The 19,004-nt window shown below is 34.3% G+C and overlaps 1 protein-coding gene across 2 annotated transcripts; it reads right to left on the bottom strand.

Moving 5' to 3' along the window:
- Positions 1-199: 199 nt before the first annotated feature.
- Positions 200-4,496, bottom strand: LOC142504544 (VAN3-binding protein-like). Of its 2 annotated transcripts, none has more exons than XM_075617390.1 (7): positions 3,996-4,496; positions 3,113-3,235; positions 1,835-2,240; positions 1,357-1,584; positions 1,041-1,090; positions 787-844; positions 200-595 (listed from the first exon to the last, which is right to left on the bottom strand). In XM_075617390.1, the coding sequence occupies exons 1-7, from the start codon at positions 4,305-4,307 to the stop codon at positions 378-380; spliced, it is 1,395 nt and encodes a 464-aa protein (XP_075473505.1). In that variant the 5' UTR covers positions 4,308-4,496; the 3' UTR covers positions 200-377. The 2 variants fall into 2 exon arrangements, with proteins under 2 accessions (XP_075473505.1, XP_075473504.1); XM_075617389.1 differs by having other exon boundaries at positions 3,113-3,238; positions 3,996-4,492.
- Between the last annotated feature and the right edge of the window lie 14,508 nt (positions 4,497-19,004).

The raw sequence follows: 19,004 nt of genomic DNA, 5'->3' as shown, positions 1-19,004 counted from the left end.
TGTATTGTTCTTTATTGTTTATATGTTTATTTATATTTATATATATATAATATAATTCTGAAAAAAAGGACCTCTTCTCCTTTTTGACCAAACAAACTCCAGCACAAGATCCAATCCACAATTCTTCTTTCCCACAGCATAGAAAGACTTTATTCACGTTGTTTTCTAGCCTTTTCCTTCAAAATATACAAACCCAAAATGACCAAGTAAAAAAGACTGCATTTCATTAACCATACTTAAATTCCCATTTTTACAACGAAAACACGAGGTGAAAAAAAAAAAAAAAAAACCACCCAAGATATATTTGTTAGTGCACAGCCCAAAAGGATAGAGAAATATGCTTCTATAAGGATAGACTAAATCCATTTGCTCGAGTTTCAGATCTTGTGTCTAATGTTCTCATCTGCTGCTGCAATTGCGAGTAATCTTGAAACCCCTTGAGTCCACATATCATATTCTCTTTGATTCCTACACTCGAACTCGACTACTCCTCGTGCAACTGTCTTCAACGCGAAATATCTCCGGTGCTCGCTGCCTTCCAGAAGATGGCGACCGGCCCATGGCGGGATATCTTTCAACACCTCCAAGACTATATCTGAAATTCCAAAAGATGACAAAGATTGCAACTTTTTATTTTTAAATTTCCACTGAGATCTCACACTCTACTTTCTCAAATCCCAACATAGAAAAAAGCCCCACATCCTAAGATTATGATCTCATTATCACTGAAAAGACAAAAGCAAGAATATAAAATTGTAGATAACAAATAAAGAAACATAAACTAACTCTTTTTCTTTTTAGTAATGGTCCCAACAACATGTCTACTCTTCATCTTGAGCATCACCTGCCAAATTTGAAAGATATTATGATTATGGATCAAAAGATCCAAGTGTAAAAAAGCAGATACAATGTAAACATTTCAACACTTCCGTGCTTGAAAGAAGTTTCCATGATATCCATACAGTGTAAAGTGTGATTCGATATCCGAAGTGACTCAAAAATAGTATCGATGGGTCGATCACGATAGAACAAAAGATTACCTGTCCCATTCTGTTTATGTATACAGATACTATTTTCCAATGAAGATCACCTGCAAATAGCAAAGGAAATAGAACTGTCATCTACCAAAATCTGAAATGTAGTCGAAAACCTTTTTATCGGAAGGGGCTAAAATGGCTACCAGTTTGCACTGGATCTGCTCTACACAAAATCTACGAGGAACAAAAACTATTGGAGATAAACAAGTTTTTGGCAATTAAACTTGATCAATTCATATTTATTTGCTTTGCTAATCATAGAATTTTTTTAGCAAATACGGATTAGTTTACAAACTTAACTTAGAGAATAGAAATTTACCCTTGCGCGTTCTTTTCAGAAGTTCACAACCCTTGGCTAGCAATTCTCTACTGCAGATTCCAAGAAAATTTTTTCCTGGAACAAGTTCCCCACTAAAACTGTCATTTGAACTTCCATTATCGCTCCCACCATTTATAACTCTCATTCCCTTGTCCACAGGGATCACAGATGCAATGTTCCACACCTCCTTCATCGCTCTTGCCTTCAATGTGGCAGCACCACGTAGTGCTTCAAAATCAATAGCAAATCAACATAAAGGTGGTGACATTAGATTAGACATAAGAATTGTCGCCTGAAAACACATGAAACTTTTTAATCCAAGAATTCAAAATCAAGAAGCCAACCAGCAATCGTGCTCCTACTTCTTGAAAGGATCGGATCAGTGCTCAATATTTTTTTATTTTTTTTTTTGCAAACATAAGTTCTTATAGTTCCAAACTTTCCCATAATTTTACAAAGAAATATGAAAGTATGTTACCTGTAGCTGCAGCAGCTGTCAAGGTCATTATATCACCAGCTGAATGAACATTAACAGCTGAGCTCACGACTGAAGCCAAGCGTTCCCGCTCGGCTCCCATCAGCTCAGCTGCTTCAACACATTGTGCAGCCACCAACGTGGCGGCAGATGCAACAGCCATGTCGGTTTTCGCCATCTGTTCATCTTTTCCAGCACGGGACGACGCAGCAGTGGCCGCAGCAATCGCAGCTATAGCAGCAGCAACCCCTGCAACCGAAATGGTAGCATGTAGCTGTGCGTTTTGCACCCTTGCCTCCTCTTTCTTTTTCTCTCTTCGGTCTTTCAACCATCGCCCCAATGTTTTTCCTCCACCACTAGCGGCGCAACCCTTGTACTGGTTGCTCACCGGAATGCTCCATTGTGAATTCTACATGTACAAATCCACGTCAGCATTGGAAAAATAGAAGCTTTCGTTGTACAAGGTCTTAATCAAACATACCAAAATTTAATTAGATTCAATTAATAAAACCATTAGGACACATCCCATAACAGCTGGACCATTTTTCTTGTCATAAATTTGGTCCCTCTTCTCAAACCAACATGAACCACAAACTAATATTGTGGTCCCTTCATCATTAATTTCGTAAACACCTTTGGTGCTAAATAATAATAGGATAAATTTCATAAATAAATCATTCCAATTCATGATCATGAAGAAGATTGACATTACTGTACCATAACTTTGTCATTATTCTTGTACCCAAGAGGTTGAGATGGTAGGATGGCCACCCCATCACTTCATGGACCATGTACAAATTATACATATTTTTACTTTTTTCATTTATCTTCATCTGAAAATGACAAAGTTCCATATCTTGGTAACCACATAATATTTCTTGGAAAAAGATGCATATATTTGTATATATCATGGTATGATACCGCAAATAATCCGAGTTTAAGTCTCAAATTCCCAGAAACAAAATATACTGAAAGAAGTATAAATTTTGATGAGTAGAATAAGGAAAGGCGTCGACGTAGTCACGTAGTAATCTTTTGACACATTCCGAGTACGTTTTTGGGCAAAGAGAAAGCTGAAATACGCTCTTTATGTACATATGTGTGCGTTGTCACCGAAACAGAGTACATAATCCCAAGAAAAAATTAAACAAACTTCCCCAATTCCAACACCAGGAAAGAGTGAAACTAAAGTAAGATGAGTAAATAAAAAGCAAAGGAAGGTTACATTCAAGAAGCTAACAAGAAAAATATGAAGAAACTAAACAATGGTAAAAGTAAAACCTTTGGGTCATCGATTTCAGAGGGGGAAGTAGGGGGGCTGTCAGTGAGAGAGACGCAGCTCTGGCCTCCATTGAGAGGGCCGCTGCTGTGTGATAGCCTTCCCGAAGTACGTGGGGATACATCCTGCTGCACATGTTGTACACACATCGTGTCAAAGAACAAGAAGTTCGATTATCATACTTTGTAGTCTAGTCCTAGTGCTAGATAATAAGAAATGGGATTTAAGGGGAGAGAATGAATCTTGAAAAATTGAAAATCCAGGGATTGTTTTATGTTTGATTTTGATTTGATCTATCTTCCCCAAGGAAACAAGTCTACTTATTAAATGCACTCTAAATAGCTTAAAGTTCCAAGAAACTCTTTGTTTTCACATATACAATTACACCTAAAATGAATGCTTCTTTATTTGACAAACTTGGAGAGCAATACAGTCCAACCAAACAAAACACAGAAACATAAGAACGAAAACAAAACAGCAAGAATCAACATATTTGATTTTGGCAACCTTAATCCTCAAAATCAATAAAAGAACAAAAAAGGACCAGAAAATTGCAATAACCCCCTTGTCAAAAACCAAGAAACACAGGACTGCTGATTTTAGTCGAAATAATAAAAAAATATTCACAAGCAGACACAAACCCGCTGACAAACACCCGAATAGAATATAGACAAAAAGGAATTAATTTTCTTGGCACCAGTGGAACAAGTCAAATTCAAGATAGTTCAACTGCATCAACGCACTTGGAGAGACAAAAAAAACAAAGCGCGTGTAAAATCAAACTAATGTGATGTCAAAGTTCAAACATAGCACAAAAAAGAAACACTCATGTTGCGCATAAAAATAGCTTCTTGATCTCACAAGCAATATCGAGCCTTCACTTACAGAATGAGACATGATACGATCCATAACAAGCTGAGAGGTCTCGGAAGAAGCAAAGTAGAAAGGGTTCCCGGAAACAGTGGCCGAAGCAGCCTCCAAGTCATCGGGTACATCTTCATGTATAGTCTCACCGCCTCCACCCCTTATTACGGCGTTTTTTATGTGGTTGCTCCTCGGCGGAAGCATAGGTGGTGGTGGAGCTAAAACTTTAGTAACTTCAAAGGCCGAAACACTCCAAGAACGTGACAGAAACTCCATTGGCTCCATCGGAGTTTCTGGTGGCCTAGATATCGGCTGAAGCTGAGCCCTCTCCATAAGAAATGGAGAAATAGCAGCAAAATATCGAACTGTAGATTTCAGGTAGAATAGCAGCAATATTTCAAGAACTTGTACAGTATATGTATATATGTGTGTATATATTATGTTACAAAGAAAAAGAACAGTTTGAGGTGAGAGAGTGTGTGTCAGTGTTGTCTACTGAAGGCATTATATTGGCAGAGAGAGGAGCGTAAAAAACAGGGGATTATTTTCACTTTGTCTCACCTATGTGGGGTTCCATTGTATAATTCCTTCATTTTTTAAAAATGTTTTATCCAGTTTCTATCAATCGATTATAAAAATATAAAAATGAAGTCATATTTCTTTTGGTCTATTAGTCCAAATTTAACAATTTAATCTAACATCAAAATTTTAAATTTTTGACAAGTTTTTAAATTTGATATTTAATTATAACAAAATTATTCCAAATAATATCGGTATGTCATACGAAGTTTGTTCACTATAGTTATAATGACTATAGGTTATCTCAATTTTGAGCCTCGTATCACCATGAGTTTTTCATGACATTATCTAGAAGTTGTTTCTCTCGTATTCTTCAAATACAAGACCTCAGACTGAATAAATTAACTCAATTGTTTACTCAATACACATCAAATAACAGCAACAAGAGATCTATTTTTAAATAGATTTGAATATTATCAAGGGGCTGATACGATCCAAGAAATATAACAACTCCAATCATCATTCCCCGTCATCATTCTTGAAACTATTGGAAATTTGAATTAAATTTAGAGTTTGAATAAAAATTATATCTCATGAATGTGGGAGTGTCTCTTGGCTATCCACATTTTTGAGTTAGTTGTAGCTCAGTATTGTGGAAGTGTTTTTTGACTTTCCACATTCTTGAGTTAATTTAATGCTTTTGGTTCTTCATATTCTTGAGTTAACTGGAAGATTAATTGAGTTATTTAATCTTGCATGACTCTTATGTACATTTTGGGGCTTATAAATATTGTGTTCATTTTCTCATTTCATATACATGAAAATCTTATCTCTTTCAAGTATTCTCTTGCATTTCAGATTGTTAGCTTTCTATTTGGCCTATGTTAAATTTCGTTGATAAAGTAAAGGTACGTTTTCAGTTCGTCGTAGTAGCGCCTCGTGCTAAGTCACTGATGGTTGTTCCGTTGTATCGTGAGAAATATTCGTCCAAGACGATACTCGAAGCATGCACAGAATGGGACAAATCTGTTTTAAGGACGTTGTAATTTGTACAGGCCTCGGTTTGGTTTATTTTAAGCTTTGATCTACTGTGTTTTCTTCATCATTTAGTTCGTCGATTTTTACTAAAGTTTATTGTACTTTATCGTTCGATACATTGTGCAAGAAACTTAAAACAGATACTCATTACGTGCTTACTTTTAATATGGCTTCTAAAACAAATGTGTTGAGGGAAACTGGTTTTGTTGTCCCTCATACCACTGTGACGCCTCAACTTGCCCCACGTGCTGCTGATATTGCTGTTTCGGCTACTCACGACAAAAACCTGAGAAGTTAACTGGTGAAGACTTCAAAAATGGCAGCAGAAAATGTTGTTCTACTTGACAATGCTGAACTTGGCCAGATTTCTCTCTGAGGATACTCATAAACTCAAAGAGGTTGAGGGAGATGTTGAATATGTCGGTGCAGTGGAGGCATGGAATCATTCTGATTTCTTATGCCGAAACTATGTACTGAACAGATTGGTCGATTCGCTCTACAATGTGTTTTGCGAAAAGAGAACGGCTAAAAAACTATGGGAATTCCTTGACATAAAGAACAAAACCGAGGATGCCGGAGCCAAAAAGTTTCTTTTAGGCCGCTTTCTGGATTTTAAAATGGTGGATTCAAAGCTGGTTATCAGCAAAGTTCAAGAACTCCAAGTGATTCTTCACGAGATTCACGGAGAGGGGATGACTCTGAGCGAATCTTTCCAAGTGGCTGTTATTGTTGAGAATCTGCCACCAACTTGGAAGGATTTCAAAATTATTTGAAGCACAATCTCAAGGAGATGAATGTTGAAGAGCTCATTGTTCGACTTCGCATCGAGGAAGACAATAAGATTCTGAAAGACGATTGTTTTCCCCAGTTGGTGTCAAAGCAAATGTTTTCGAGCATGGTCAAAGCTCGAAAAAAGAAACTTCTCTCCCTCAAACAAAAAAATGAACATGTGACCCAAGGGAGGCGTTTAAAAGAATTTCTCTGGAAAATGCTATAACTATGATGGCATGAGTCACAAGGCATCTGAATGTAAGAATCCAAAGAGAAACCGAGAGATGAATGTGGTGGAGAACATATGTCAAGAGGTTTCAAACATGAATATATGTGCTGTAATATCTGAAATTAATCTGGTGGATTCAAACCCAAGGGAGTGGTGGATCGACACTAGTGTCACTCGCTATATTTGCTCTAACAAGGAAATGTTTGCAAACCTTGAGGAATCCAAGAATGGGAAAAAATGTTCATGGGAAATTCCTCTACTTTTGAGATCAAGGGTTAAGGAAAGGTTGTTCTAAACATGAATTCTGAAAAATAGCTGACTCTTAATAATGTGTTGTATGTGCCAGACATCCGTAAGAACTTGGTGTTTGGGTCGCTTTTTAATAAGCATGGTTTCCGCATTGTCTTTGAGTCAGATAAGGTTGTTTTGTCAAAAAGTGGAATGTTTGTAGGCAAAGGCTATGTTAGCAATGATTTGTTCAAGCTCAATGTAATGGCTATTAAGCCTGTGATTAATAAAGTTAATACTTTTTCTTACTTGCTTGAGTCTTCATGTTTGTGACATGGTAGACTTGAACATATTAATTATGATACAATTCATAGGCTAATTAATATGAAAAATATTCATGCATTCCAAATTGATAAACAACACAAATGCGAAACTTGTGTTGAGGCAAAACTACAAGATCATCTTTTCGAACAATTGAAAGAAATAGTGAACTACTTGATCTAATTCACAGTCATGTATGTGATTTAAAAGGTGTGCAAATACGTGATGGAAATAAATACTTTATTACTTTTGTTGACGATAGAACAAAATTTTATTATGTGTATCTTTTTAAAAGTAAGGATGAAGCAATTGAAAAATTTGTCCACTACAAAAGTGAAGTTGAAAACCAACTTAACAAGAAAATTAAGGTGCTAAGAAGTGACCGTGGAGGTGAATATAAATCACCATTTGCTGAGTTTTGTGCTCAACATGGCATCAAACACGAAAAAACCGCACCTTACTCAGCTCAGCAAAATGGCATTGTAGAGAGAAAGAATCGCACATTGAAAGAAATGATGAATGCATTGTTATTAAGTTCTAGTTTTCCTCAGAACATGTGGGGGGAAGCTATTCTAACAGCAAATACCTTTTAAATAGGTGCCCCGAAGGTAAAAGTCCTTCTTACCAATACTTATGAGTGTGGGGGTGTCTTGTCAAGATAGATGTGCCCACTCCAAAGAAAGTAAATATATGACCAAAAACTGTTGATTGCATTTTCATTGGATATGCTCAAAACAGTAGCACGTATCGTTTTCTTATACACAATCTCAAATACCTGATATTCATAAGAATACGATAATAGAATCAAGAAATGTTTCGTTCTTTGAACACATATTTCCCTGAAAATCTATGAAAGAACCAAGTTCATCCAAAAGATTATATGAGACGATTGAAAAAGAACAAGAGTTCAACCAAGATATTGAACCTAGACATAGCAAAAGAGCTAGGACTGAGAAATCATTTGGTCCGGATTTCATCACTTTCATGATGGAAAGTGAACCTCAAAGATTCAAGGAAGCAGTGAGTTCATCTGAGAGACCTCTATGGAAAGAGACTATGAAATCCGAAATGAAATTCAGTTTACAAAACCATACATGAGAATTAGTGAATCTTCCTCCGGGAAGCAAATCACTATGCTGTAAATAGATTTTCAAACGAAAAATGAAATCAGATGGAACCATAGATAAGTATAAATCCAGATTGGTAATTAAAGGTTACCATCAACATGAAGGGCTTGATTAATTTGACACATATTCTCCTGTATCAAGAATAACCTCTATTCGTGTGATACTTACGATTGTCGCCTTGCGAAATCTTGAAGTACATCAAATGGACGAAAAGACAGCTTTTCTAAATGGAGATTTAGAAGAGGAAATTTACATGGAACAACCTGAGGGATTTTCTGCGACAGGGTAAGAAAATAAGGTTTGTAAACGGGTGAAGTCTCTGTATGGCTTAAAACAAGCACCAAAGCAATGGTACGAAAAATTTAATAAAGCCATGATAGAAAGTAGATTTAAATTTAGTGAATGTGACAAATGTGTATACATAAAGAATACTGAAAATGGATATGTCATTTTATGTTTTTACGTAGATGACATACTTATCATTGATAGTAATGATAAGATGATTAAATCCACCAAGAAGTTATAAAACTCGAGATTTGACATGAAAGATTTGGGCTATGTGATTCTTGGAATTAAAATTTCACAGAACATCCGAAGGCCTAGTTCTAAGTCAGTCACATTATGTGGATAAAATGTCACGCCCCGATCCCGGGCCCGCTGCTGCGTGACTGCACAATGGGCCGTTATAGCAACTACTTCGTATTCGTCCTCACTTTACGAAAATGATTAACCCAAGTTGCTATAGAAGTTCTTTGTAAGCCCATTATAAATTCATTTTAAATATTTAATTTTTAAGATGTGGGACAAGGGTATCACAATCACCTCTCCTTCAGAACACGACGTCTTATCCGCGGGGCTTGACCACTCAATCAACCAGCGCCGATAATCTAGAGGTGGCTCCTACATGTTCAAGAGGTGGCTCCCGTCATGTAGCACTTTGCCCCGCAGGTTCAAGAGGTGGATCTCATGTACGTAGCACTTTGCCCCGCATAGCACCTATTTCCTGGTGTTCCTTGCTGGTGATGGGCTTTGATACCATTCTGTAACGCCCTGAGCCCAGACCCGCGACTGCGTGACTGCACAATGGGCCCATATAGCAACAACTTCGTATTCGTCATCCCTTTACGAAAATGATTAACCCAAGTTGCTATAAAAGTTCATTGTAAGCCCATTACAAACTCATTTTAAATCTTTAATTTTTAAGATGTGGGACAAGGGTATCACACAAAATACTTGAGAAATTCAATAAAGATGACTCTGCATTGGCTAAAACCCCGATAGATACCAGTCAGCATCTATCAAATAATCGAGGTGAGAGTATATCTCAATTAGAATACTCTCGAGTTATTGGAAGTCTGATGTACTTAATGAGTTGTACCAGACCAGACTTAGCTTATGCAGTAAGCAAATTGAGTAGATTCACGACCCAAGAGTTGAATACTGGAAAGCAATTATCATATTGTTAAGGTACTTAAAGGTACATTCGTGACCTTGGACTGCATTATACAAGATATCCCGCTATTATGGAAGGATACAGTGATGCTAATTGAATATCTAATATGAAAATATCAAAATATACAAGTAGATTTATATTCACTTTAGGAGGTGCAGAAATTGCATGGAAATCTTTTAAACAGACTTTAATAGTCAGATCCACGATGGAATCTGAGTTTATAGCTCTCGAAAAATGTGGTGAAGAGGTTGAATGGCTCCGTCAATTCTTAGAAGATGTTCTATGATGAGAAAAACCTATGTCGGCTATATGCATAAATTGTGATAGCCAATCTGCGATTGGAAGGGCGCAAAATAATATGTATAATGGTAAGTCTATGCATATACATTGTAGACACAATACCATTAGACAACTACTCTCAACTGGGTTTATCTATGTTGACTATGTAAAGTCAAATAATAATACAGTGGATCCACTAACCAATGGATTAAACAGAGAGTTAGTTACCAAATCGTCAAGGGTAATGGAGCTCAAGCCTATAGAATAAATTGCTGCGAAGGAAAACCCAACCTACACTGACTGGAGATCCCAAGATCTAGGTTCAATGGGACAACCTAATCGCACTAATTCGGTATATCACTGTGGGTGTTATCCCTAGTCCATTTCTATTATGAAACAGTGAATGTTGAGGATAACTTACGGTTTTTAATGATTCTGACGAGAAGAATATAGAATCACCTATGTGAGAGAGAAGTGGAGCTGCTTCGAAGGAATTGTTAGACTCAATTCGATTCCTCGTTTCACATACATGAAAATATTATCTCTTTCAAGCATTCTCTTGCATTTCATATTTGTTAGATTTCTATTTGGCCTCCGTTAAGTTTCAGTGATAAAGTAAATGTACGTTTTTTAGTTCGTCGTAGTAGTATCTCGTGCTAAGTCACTGCTGGTTGTTCCGTTGTCTCATGTGAAACAGACGTTCAAAACGATCCTCGAAGCACATACAGAAGGACACAAATTTGTTTTAAGGATATTGTACTTCGTACAAGCCTCAGTTTGATTTACTTTAAACTTTGCTCTACTGTGTTTTCTTCACCATTTAGTTCACTGGTTTTTACGAAAGTTTACTATACTTTATCGTTCGATATATTGTGCAACATAAACTAATACACAAAAATAAAATATAGATATGTAGCGTTGGTATTGGGTATTGTGGACGTACCCAAAAACAAAAAAGCAAAAGTCTAAATCTAATCTTCAAAAAAATTAAAACGAAGGTACATATATCAGAGTATGTTTCTTATAAAATAAATTCACAAATTTTTATTTGTAACATATTAAATCTACTTATACTTACAATAAAAATTTATATTTTTTTGTATAAAAAATAATATTTATTATGAATGACTTAAATAGAACATTTGTCTCACAAAATTAATCCGTGAAACCGTCTTAGATGAAATTTTTTTATATAAACTAATAGTGCATATTTTAATGTGATTAAATACATAGGAGACCACCCATCCATGGAAGTATGAATCGGTTGAATCATTGGGAGTTTTAGCATCTGCACATGGACCCGACCCAATCCGACTCGACCATCCGTCGGTACTCCAATTTAATTATGTCTCAATTATTCATTTTTATCAAAGCTGGGAAAACGCGGGTAATTAAATCAAATGTTTCCTACTCTGTCCTATTATTGTTTTCATATAATTAATTATGTCGTGTAATTAATGCCGTACTAGAAAATACTATATTGTATATGTATATTTCATATTGTTTAATTAGTTACATCATTTCTTTAAAAAAAAAAAAACTAAAAGAATATGTGTCAAGTGCGAAGCCTGAAGAATAAATTTGGATTCAAAAAAAGGTCGATTTTATGTTACTATATAAAGCATAAAAAATATGATTTTTTTAAATAAAAAGTTAAATTAAATTTTCCAGTGTTTTATGTTTTATCACTGAATCGGCCTGCTGGTTTCCCAAGACTGATTAAATTAATTAAGCTCATGGATTTCAAATCCATGGATTTTAAATTTTTTAACATGATTGGATTCACAAAAATTAAAGTGATGCAATTTCAATAGTAAAATTTGATAGTTTGAAAATAGACCAAAGATGAGTGTTTTGATCGCAAATAGAACAAAGATAGTGTTTTTCGAAATTTATCTCTCAAATAAATTTTCAAATCAAATATATTTTTCCAAATCAAATACATTGATACAAATATATCTAATATTTTTATATAAATCTTATTTTTCCAAAATACTTATCACTTAATTTGGATATAGTTAGTGATATTTGATTTATCTCATATTGACAGAGAATAAAATAATTGAAAGGTTTATTAGAAGATGTGCATCAAATAAGTTTTATTTGATTGATGGCGGCTCATTCCAGGGAAATCTCCAAACTTTGAATATATATTATTAATTAAATTGTTATTTTATTTGAGTGGTGCATCGGATTTATTATTATTATTATTATTATTATTATTATTATTATTATTATTTATTTATTTAAATTAACATATAAAAAAAACGTTTTTATGAATTAGTTAGTGCATGTGCATACGAAAAAGTGTTCATTAATGAAATGATGTTTATCCCTGAAAGTCCATAACCTTTCTCAAATATTATTTCGATTATTATATATACATATTCATGGAAAAATTCATTATGATGATTTCGTTCTCGTTCCTATTTTCTTGAGGCAATCAAATCTGTTATCTAAATTGTTCATTGGAGAATTTATAAAAAATTTATCTATATACTATGTTTAATTTTTGATTATTTGGAGGAAGATTGTCAATATTCCGACGACAAACGGTGAAAATCACTGTTCGAAACAAAATCACATTCGGAAATACTATTCTAATTGTTGTTGCTCTGACCACCGTGAGGTTGGCATCTATGTCTACGGTGAGCCAACCTAGAGAAGAGTCAAATTTTATGAAAATGAATATATCCCAAAGAACCTTAGCAAGGAACGATTTGTTCCGACACGCGTGGTCATGAAATCCTACTTAGCTCTTTTTCTTAGGGTGATAAAAAAGAAGTCTGAGAAATACGAGGATGCTTACTTTCTAGGCAAAAACTTGTGCGAGACGGTCTCACATGTCGTATTTTGTGAGACGGATCTCTTATTTGAGTCATCCATGAAAAATTATTACTTTTTATGCTAAGAGTATTACTTTTTATTGTGAATATCGGTAGGGTTGATCTGTCTCACAGATAAAGATTCGTAAGATCGTCTCACAAAAGACCTACTCTACTTTCTATATTCTTGGCAAGTAACGATTAGCAAAGTTTATTTATTGTACAAAATGCCAAATACATTACAATATCCCCAGTAAAACTAAGAATAAGCTCCATTTTTCCTTTATTTTAGCTACCAAACAATGTCCACAATCAAATGGATTGGTTTGAATGTGATTACTTACTTTCTATATAATCCGAGAGATTGTGAAAGATGAAACATGTTAGTAAAGAGAGTTGCATCTGTAGATGATGTTGTTGATCCACTGACGAAGCCCCTGACATGACTATTTTTTGAGAAATATCGTTAAGCAATAGGCTTGAGATATATAGTTAGTTGGCTATAGGACAAGTAGAAGATTGTTAGAGTATGAGCTCAGCGAGACAACTTGTGAATTGAGTTTTATTAACTTCTATTTAAAAAAATCTTTATCTTAATAATATTTTACGATTTTATCCAATTATGACATTTACTTTTATTTGTATATTCCTGCAAGCTATATATTATCTTACATTGAGAGTCAGATCTCATGATACTTATTTTATATTCAAGAACTATATATATATATAGTTCTTGAATATAAAATAAGTATATATATAGTTCTTGAATATAAAATAAGTATCATGAGGTCTAACTCTCAATGTAAGATAATGAAACTCATTAGATGTTTAAATAAAGTACTTGTACATCATTATTCCTTTTGACCTGAGACAACGTGGACCCTCTACGTACTAGCATGCACTTTGATCTGATTAACAAATCCATTGAACGTCATCAGGTGGCGAGGTTGGGTGTAGTTTCAAATACGTAGTAATAAATGCATTATATTTGGGGATTCGTCGCTCATCCACTAGTGAAGATATTTTATATTATCTGATGAGTTAATAGTGCAAAGAATCCCCATCCATAGAAAGACACGTGCATTTCGGAAAGAGAGTTTTCTCAATTGCACATATCATGTCATTATTATTATTCAATATATATCACATCGTTGTCGAATTTGTTTGTATCTCTTTATATATCAATAGTTGCATATTCAATCGGGATATATGAGTTAAAAGGAATATATTGCACGTTAACTATAACTTATGGTTCTTGCAGACCCTGTAGTGACACCTAGGGAATCATAAGGCGATGCTACTAGATGCTCTTACCATGATATGATGGGTATAATCAGACTTGAGTTATGATGTTCTTGATCAATGATTGATGGAAAGAATGTGGCTAATTAGGGCAAACACTGAATCACATGAAGTTGTTGCTATTCGTAGAATATTATTCTCGCTAGACTTAAACTCAAATAAAATAGCAAAGATTCAGGAAATTTTCTTCCTTTCATCGCGGGATGTCAAGCCCTGTTAAGGTTCTTCACTTTGCATCGAATTAAATTTGGCTAATTTTAGAATGTGTTATATCCGCTATGATCTCATTTCTTTCGATGGAGAGCGGGCTCGTCTTTTTAAATGATGATGAGCAATATCAGTCAGTCATAAACAAGAATCACACATATAAACGAATTGACTATAGAGTTTAAATTCGTCTCTTATTTTGAAACACTATTGTATGGTGTATGTTAAGGAGTTTCATGTTTTGAGCTTAGAATTGTGATTTTTATCTCTAGACCATTAAAACTCTATTACGGAAATTTAGTTGTAGTCTTTGTGACTAAAGCGCTCGTCGAATTATGTGTGTCGACATAAAGTGTTTTAGATAGCGGAGAATGTGTTAAGCTAAATGAAGTGGCCAATGAACACGTTATTACCGAATTAATGATCTTCTGACCTAATTACATTGAAATTAAGATGTTTAAGGATAGTGTGACAATTAATTATGCACTTGGTTCCTAAAATATTTTTGGTATATACATTTTGTTTTGATAATGAAACTCATTCAATTATATACAGATTCGGTTATCTTGAGAAAATATCAATTAAGTTGGACCTAGAGTAAAACATTGGTCTTATTCATTAAGTTTTATTAAGAAATATTATAAATGTGAAACATGGAAGATAATTCTCAGTATAAGAGGATCTATCATCATGATTCATGTATTAGTTTCTTAACTTTGGACAATGATGAATTTCTTGATTATTCGATTCGTTTGAAATATGTAGACCAAGTGGGAGAATGTTAGATTATTTTATATAATTTAATTTTGGTCGACATATTTTTTTAAGATAAATATTGCATAAAAATTATATTTAAAAGAAGATAAATCAATATTATTATCTGGATTACGATGATAAATTTTTTATATTTGATTTAACATCCTGGATAATATCATCAAGATAAGCAACAATCAATTCAAACTCTCTTGATGATGGTCAGAGAATATAAAGCTGACTGATCTAGTTTTATCTTGGAACAAGTCTTTAATTTTCTTAACTAAAATGCAAGAGTTGTAGAAACCATTTGGAGATAAAATTGATATTGATTTCCACAACAATGAAAGCATTGTTATGACAAGTATTAATCAAAATTGGAAATGTGCAAATGAAAGTATATTCATTTTGTTAAATCCAGTTTGATATATGAACACAAAGAACCCATCCCTCAGGGTTGCAAAGCATGTTGAAAATATGAGTAAAGACATAAAGTTTAGTGTTGGTTATGTTCCTGAGAATTCAAATGCTAAGCCAAATTAGAAACATAAGCGAACCAGTTTAGCTAGCCATAACAAAAGCCTTGTGGATTTTCTTGTGAAAACCATGATCAACGTCTTAGATCAAAATTTTCCGCAAACAGCGCCAAGGATGATGACCGGGTGAATTAGGTGTGAGCTTAGTGGGCGATTACACTGGGTCGGGTTGATGAGCTAGAGATGATTGCTCGGGTACCTGGACCTGCACTCAAGAGAAAAAAACGTTAACGGGCGCCGGAAGATTTTCTAGCGTGACCACTCCGACGCTCAAGTCAGTGAATGATTAGAAAGATTCTTGCAGTAAATGTTGTAGGTAATTTGTAAGTGAATGAATGTTTTAAATTTGAGAAAACCTTATTTTTATAGCAAGAAAGAAGAAAGTCAATGATGACCTTGTTTTCAGTGTCCACTTACTAATTATGACAAGATACTTGCCCATGTCCTACTTTCTGACAACTTTTCTAACACGCCAAATCCCTATGATTCTGACAATAATGATTACTACGGTAAGGTATCCCATATTTTGTATACTCGAGTGCGGTGCTATTATCGAGGTAACCAGGATATGAAGCTCTTACCCTCCTACCGGGAACTTTCCTGGAAGCCCGGGCTTATCAGCAGCGGAGAGATGTTGTCCGGGGAATATATTTGTCATATTGGCCAAAAATTCTCATACCTTGATCCATTATCCGGGCTCATATGATACCCATGACCTGGGCCTCCGTGGTGTATCACCATCCACAATCAAATGGATTGGTTTGAATGTGATTGCTTACTTTCTATATAATCCAAGAGATTGTGAAAGATGAGACATATTAATAAAGAGAGTTGCATCCGCAGATGACGTTATTGATCCACTGACGAAACCCCTCACATGACTATTTTTTGAGAAATATCGTGAAGCAATAGGTTTGAGATATATAGTTAGTTGGCTATGGATAAGTGGAAGATTTTTAGAGTACGTGCTCAGCGAGACAACTTGTGAATTGAGTTTTATTGACTCTTATTTTTTAAAAAAAATCTTTATTTTAATAACATTTTACTATTTTATCCATCCAATTATGACATCTACTTTTATTTGTATACTCTTGCAAAGCTATATATATAAAGTTCTTGAATATAAAATAAGTATCATGAGGTTTGACTCTCAATGTAAGATCATGAAACTCAATAGCTGTATATATAAAGTTATTGTACTCCATTAGTCAATTTGACCCGAGACAACGTGGAGCCTCTACATACTAGCATGCACTTTGATCTGTTTATCAAATCCATTGAGAGTCATCAGGTGGAGAGGTTGGGTATAGTTTCAAAATACATAGTAATAAATGCATTATATTTGGGGATTCGCCGCTCACCCACTAGTGAAGATATTTTATGTGATCTGATTAGTTAATAGTGCAAACAAACCCCATCCATAGTAAGACATGTAGATTTTGGAAAGAGTGGTTCTCAGTTGCAAATATCATGTCTTTATTATTACTCAAATATATATCACATTGTAATCGAATTTGTTTGCATCTCTTTATATACTAATAGTTACAGATTAAATCAAGATATACGAGTTGAAAGGACAATATTGTACCTTAATTATAACTTAAGTATCTTGCAGGCTCTATCAGTAATACCTAGGAGATCATAGGACGATGCTACTAGATGCTCTTACCATGATATGATGGGTATAATCAGACTTGAGTTCTAATGTTCTTGATCAAATGATTGATGGAAAGAATGTTGCTAATTATGGTAAACACGAATGAGAACAAATGTAGTTTTGAATCACATGGAGTTGTTGCTATTAGTAGAATATTATCTTCGTTAGACTTAAACTCAAATAAAATAGCAAAGGTTCGGGCAATTTTCTTCCTTTTCATCGCGGGATGTCAACCCTGGTAAGGTTCTTCGCTTCGCATCAAATTAAATTTGGCTAATTTTAGAATGTGTTATATCCACGATAATCTCATTTCTTTCGATGAAGAGCGGGCTCGTCTTTTTATATTTCTACATCTAAGATTCGATTTGTACCATGGATACTCATGAGACCCGAACGATTATGGCATGGAAAAGTTTGATAGAAACATGAGTTTGATTAGTTGATTTATTTGAGAACAAAGAAAAATACATGCGATAGCTAAATAATGATGAGCAATATGAGTCAGCCATATACAGGAATCACACAAGAGTAGATTAGAAACTTTTGGTAAAATACCCACATATCACCCAATTCTTTCGAATTCAATGGCTTCATTTTCCCCATTCGAGAATCCCTCCCTTCTTCCACTCTAACTAGGACCAATTTAGTCATGTTTTCATGTTACAATTGAAGACTTTCCATATTTTTTTATTATTCTCAAAGGAGAATATCATTCTCTTTATCACCCTACTTCACTAGTACCAATAGCAAGTATAAGAGAAGACACAATACATTTAGGAATCAATAATTGGAAAATCTTTTAGTTGTATCCCTGAATCATTGATGGTCATACAAGTATTGGATAATGTGTTCTAGTTGAGTTAGTCAAATTCAATTAGTTGAATATGGCGACTGTAGTTTGATGGAGATAAAACAGATTGCTTATAAAGAAGTTTATAAGTTGAATCTATGCAATAAAAGTTGTGAAATTTAGATTAACTGCTAGTTAAGTGAGAAGAGTGGAACTGCCCATTTTACTGAAAGAGTTCACAACACTGGAAGTTGTAAAAATGGATCAGTGAAAATTATCTTTCGAAATTTTCATTTTTCATTATGTAAATGAGATTTGCACCATCGATACATCAGTGCTGTCTAATTCTCTATCGTGATTATAATAAGTTCACAGTTATTTATTTTGTAAATTTATAATATACTTATTAAATAGCAAATTAATAGTAGTGACTGTTAAGTGCAAGATTCTCATGGAACATTCTAGAAAGGTCTAGGATATATTATTTAGTTATTTATTAATTGAGTAATTAAATAAAAAGTATTTAATTTAAAGCATAATAAAAATATATGTAATCAATATGAGAGTTTTTGAACAATGAAAGACAATATAATGATAAAACGGGAGTCCTTATCATATCAGGATGAGACTTTTAATATATGTGTAATCAATAGTTGAATTACACACATAACTTTTACACAAGTATTTTTCCAAAAAAAATTCTCTCTCTCGCCCTCACACAATGAAATCGGCCACCTCCCTATTGGAAGCACACATCGCTCCTCCACAGAACTGTATTCGGATTTTGTTATTCCAACGATCAACTCTCGACACAAATTTCATTTAAATATCTAGTGCGATTTATACGAAGAATTCAGTTTTGATCATGTACTTGATTCATGATATTGAAGAAGGTGTTTAATTCCAGTAGATCATTCGTAGGAGTTTACAAGAAGAACCAACTCCACTATTATCAGACTATTTTGGTGTCCAGCGTTCTTAAATACATAGATATA

The sequence above is a fragment of the Primulina tabacum genome, chromosome 9 (genome assembly GCF_025594145.1).
Source record: "Primulina tabacum isolate GXHZ01 chromosome 9, ASM2559414v2, whole genome shotgun sequence".
NCBI lineage: Eukaryota > Viridiplantae > Streptophyta > Magnoliopsida > Lamiales > Gesneriaceae > Primulina > Primulina tabacum.
This window is presented reverse-complemented; position numbering and strand designations above follow the sequence as displayed.

Coding starts and splice junctions, on each gene's coding strand:
- LOC142504544 (XM_075617389.1), bottom strand. CDS start 4,307: ATGGAGAGGGCTCAGCTTCAGCCGATATCTAGGCCACCAGAAACTCCG. Junction 845..1,040: donor ACATAAACAGAATGGGACAG/GTAATCTTTTGT, acceptor CAAATTTGGCAG/GTGATGCTCAAGATGAAGAG. Junction 596..786: donor CATTACTAAAAAGAAAAAGA/GTTAGTTTATGT, acceptor TTGGAATTTCAG/ATATAGTCTTGGAGGTGTTG.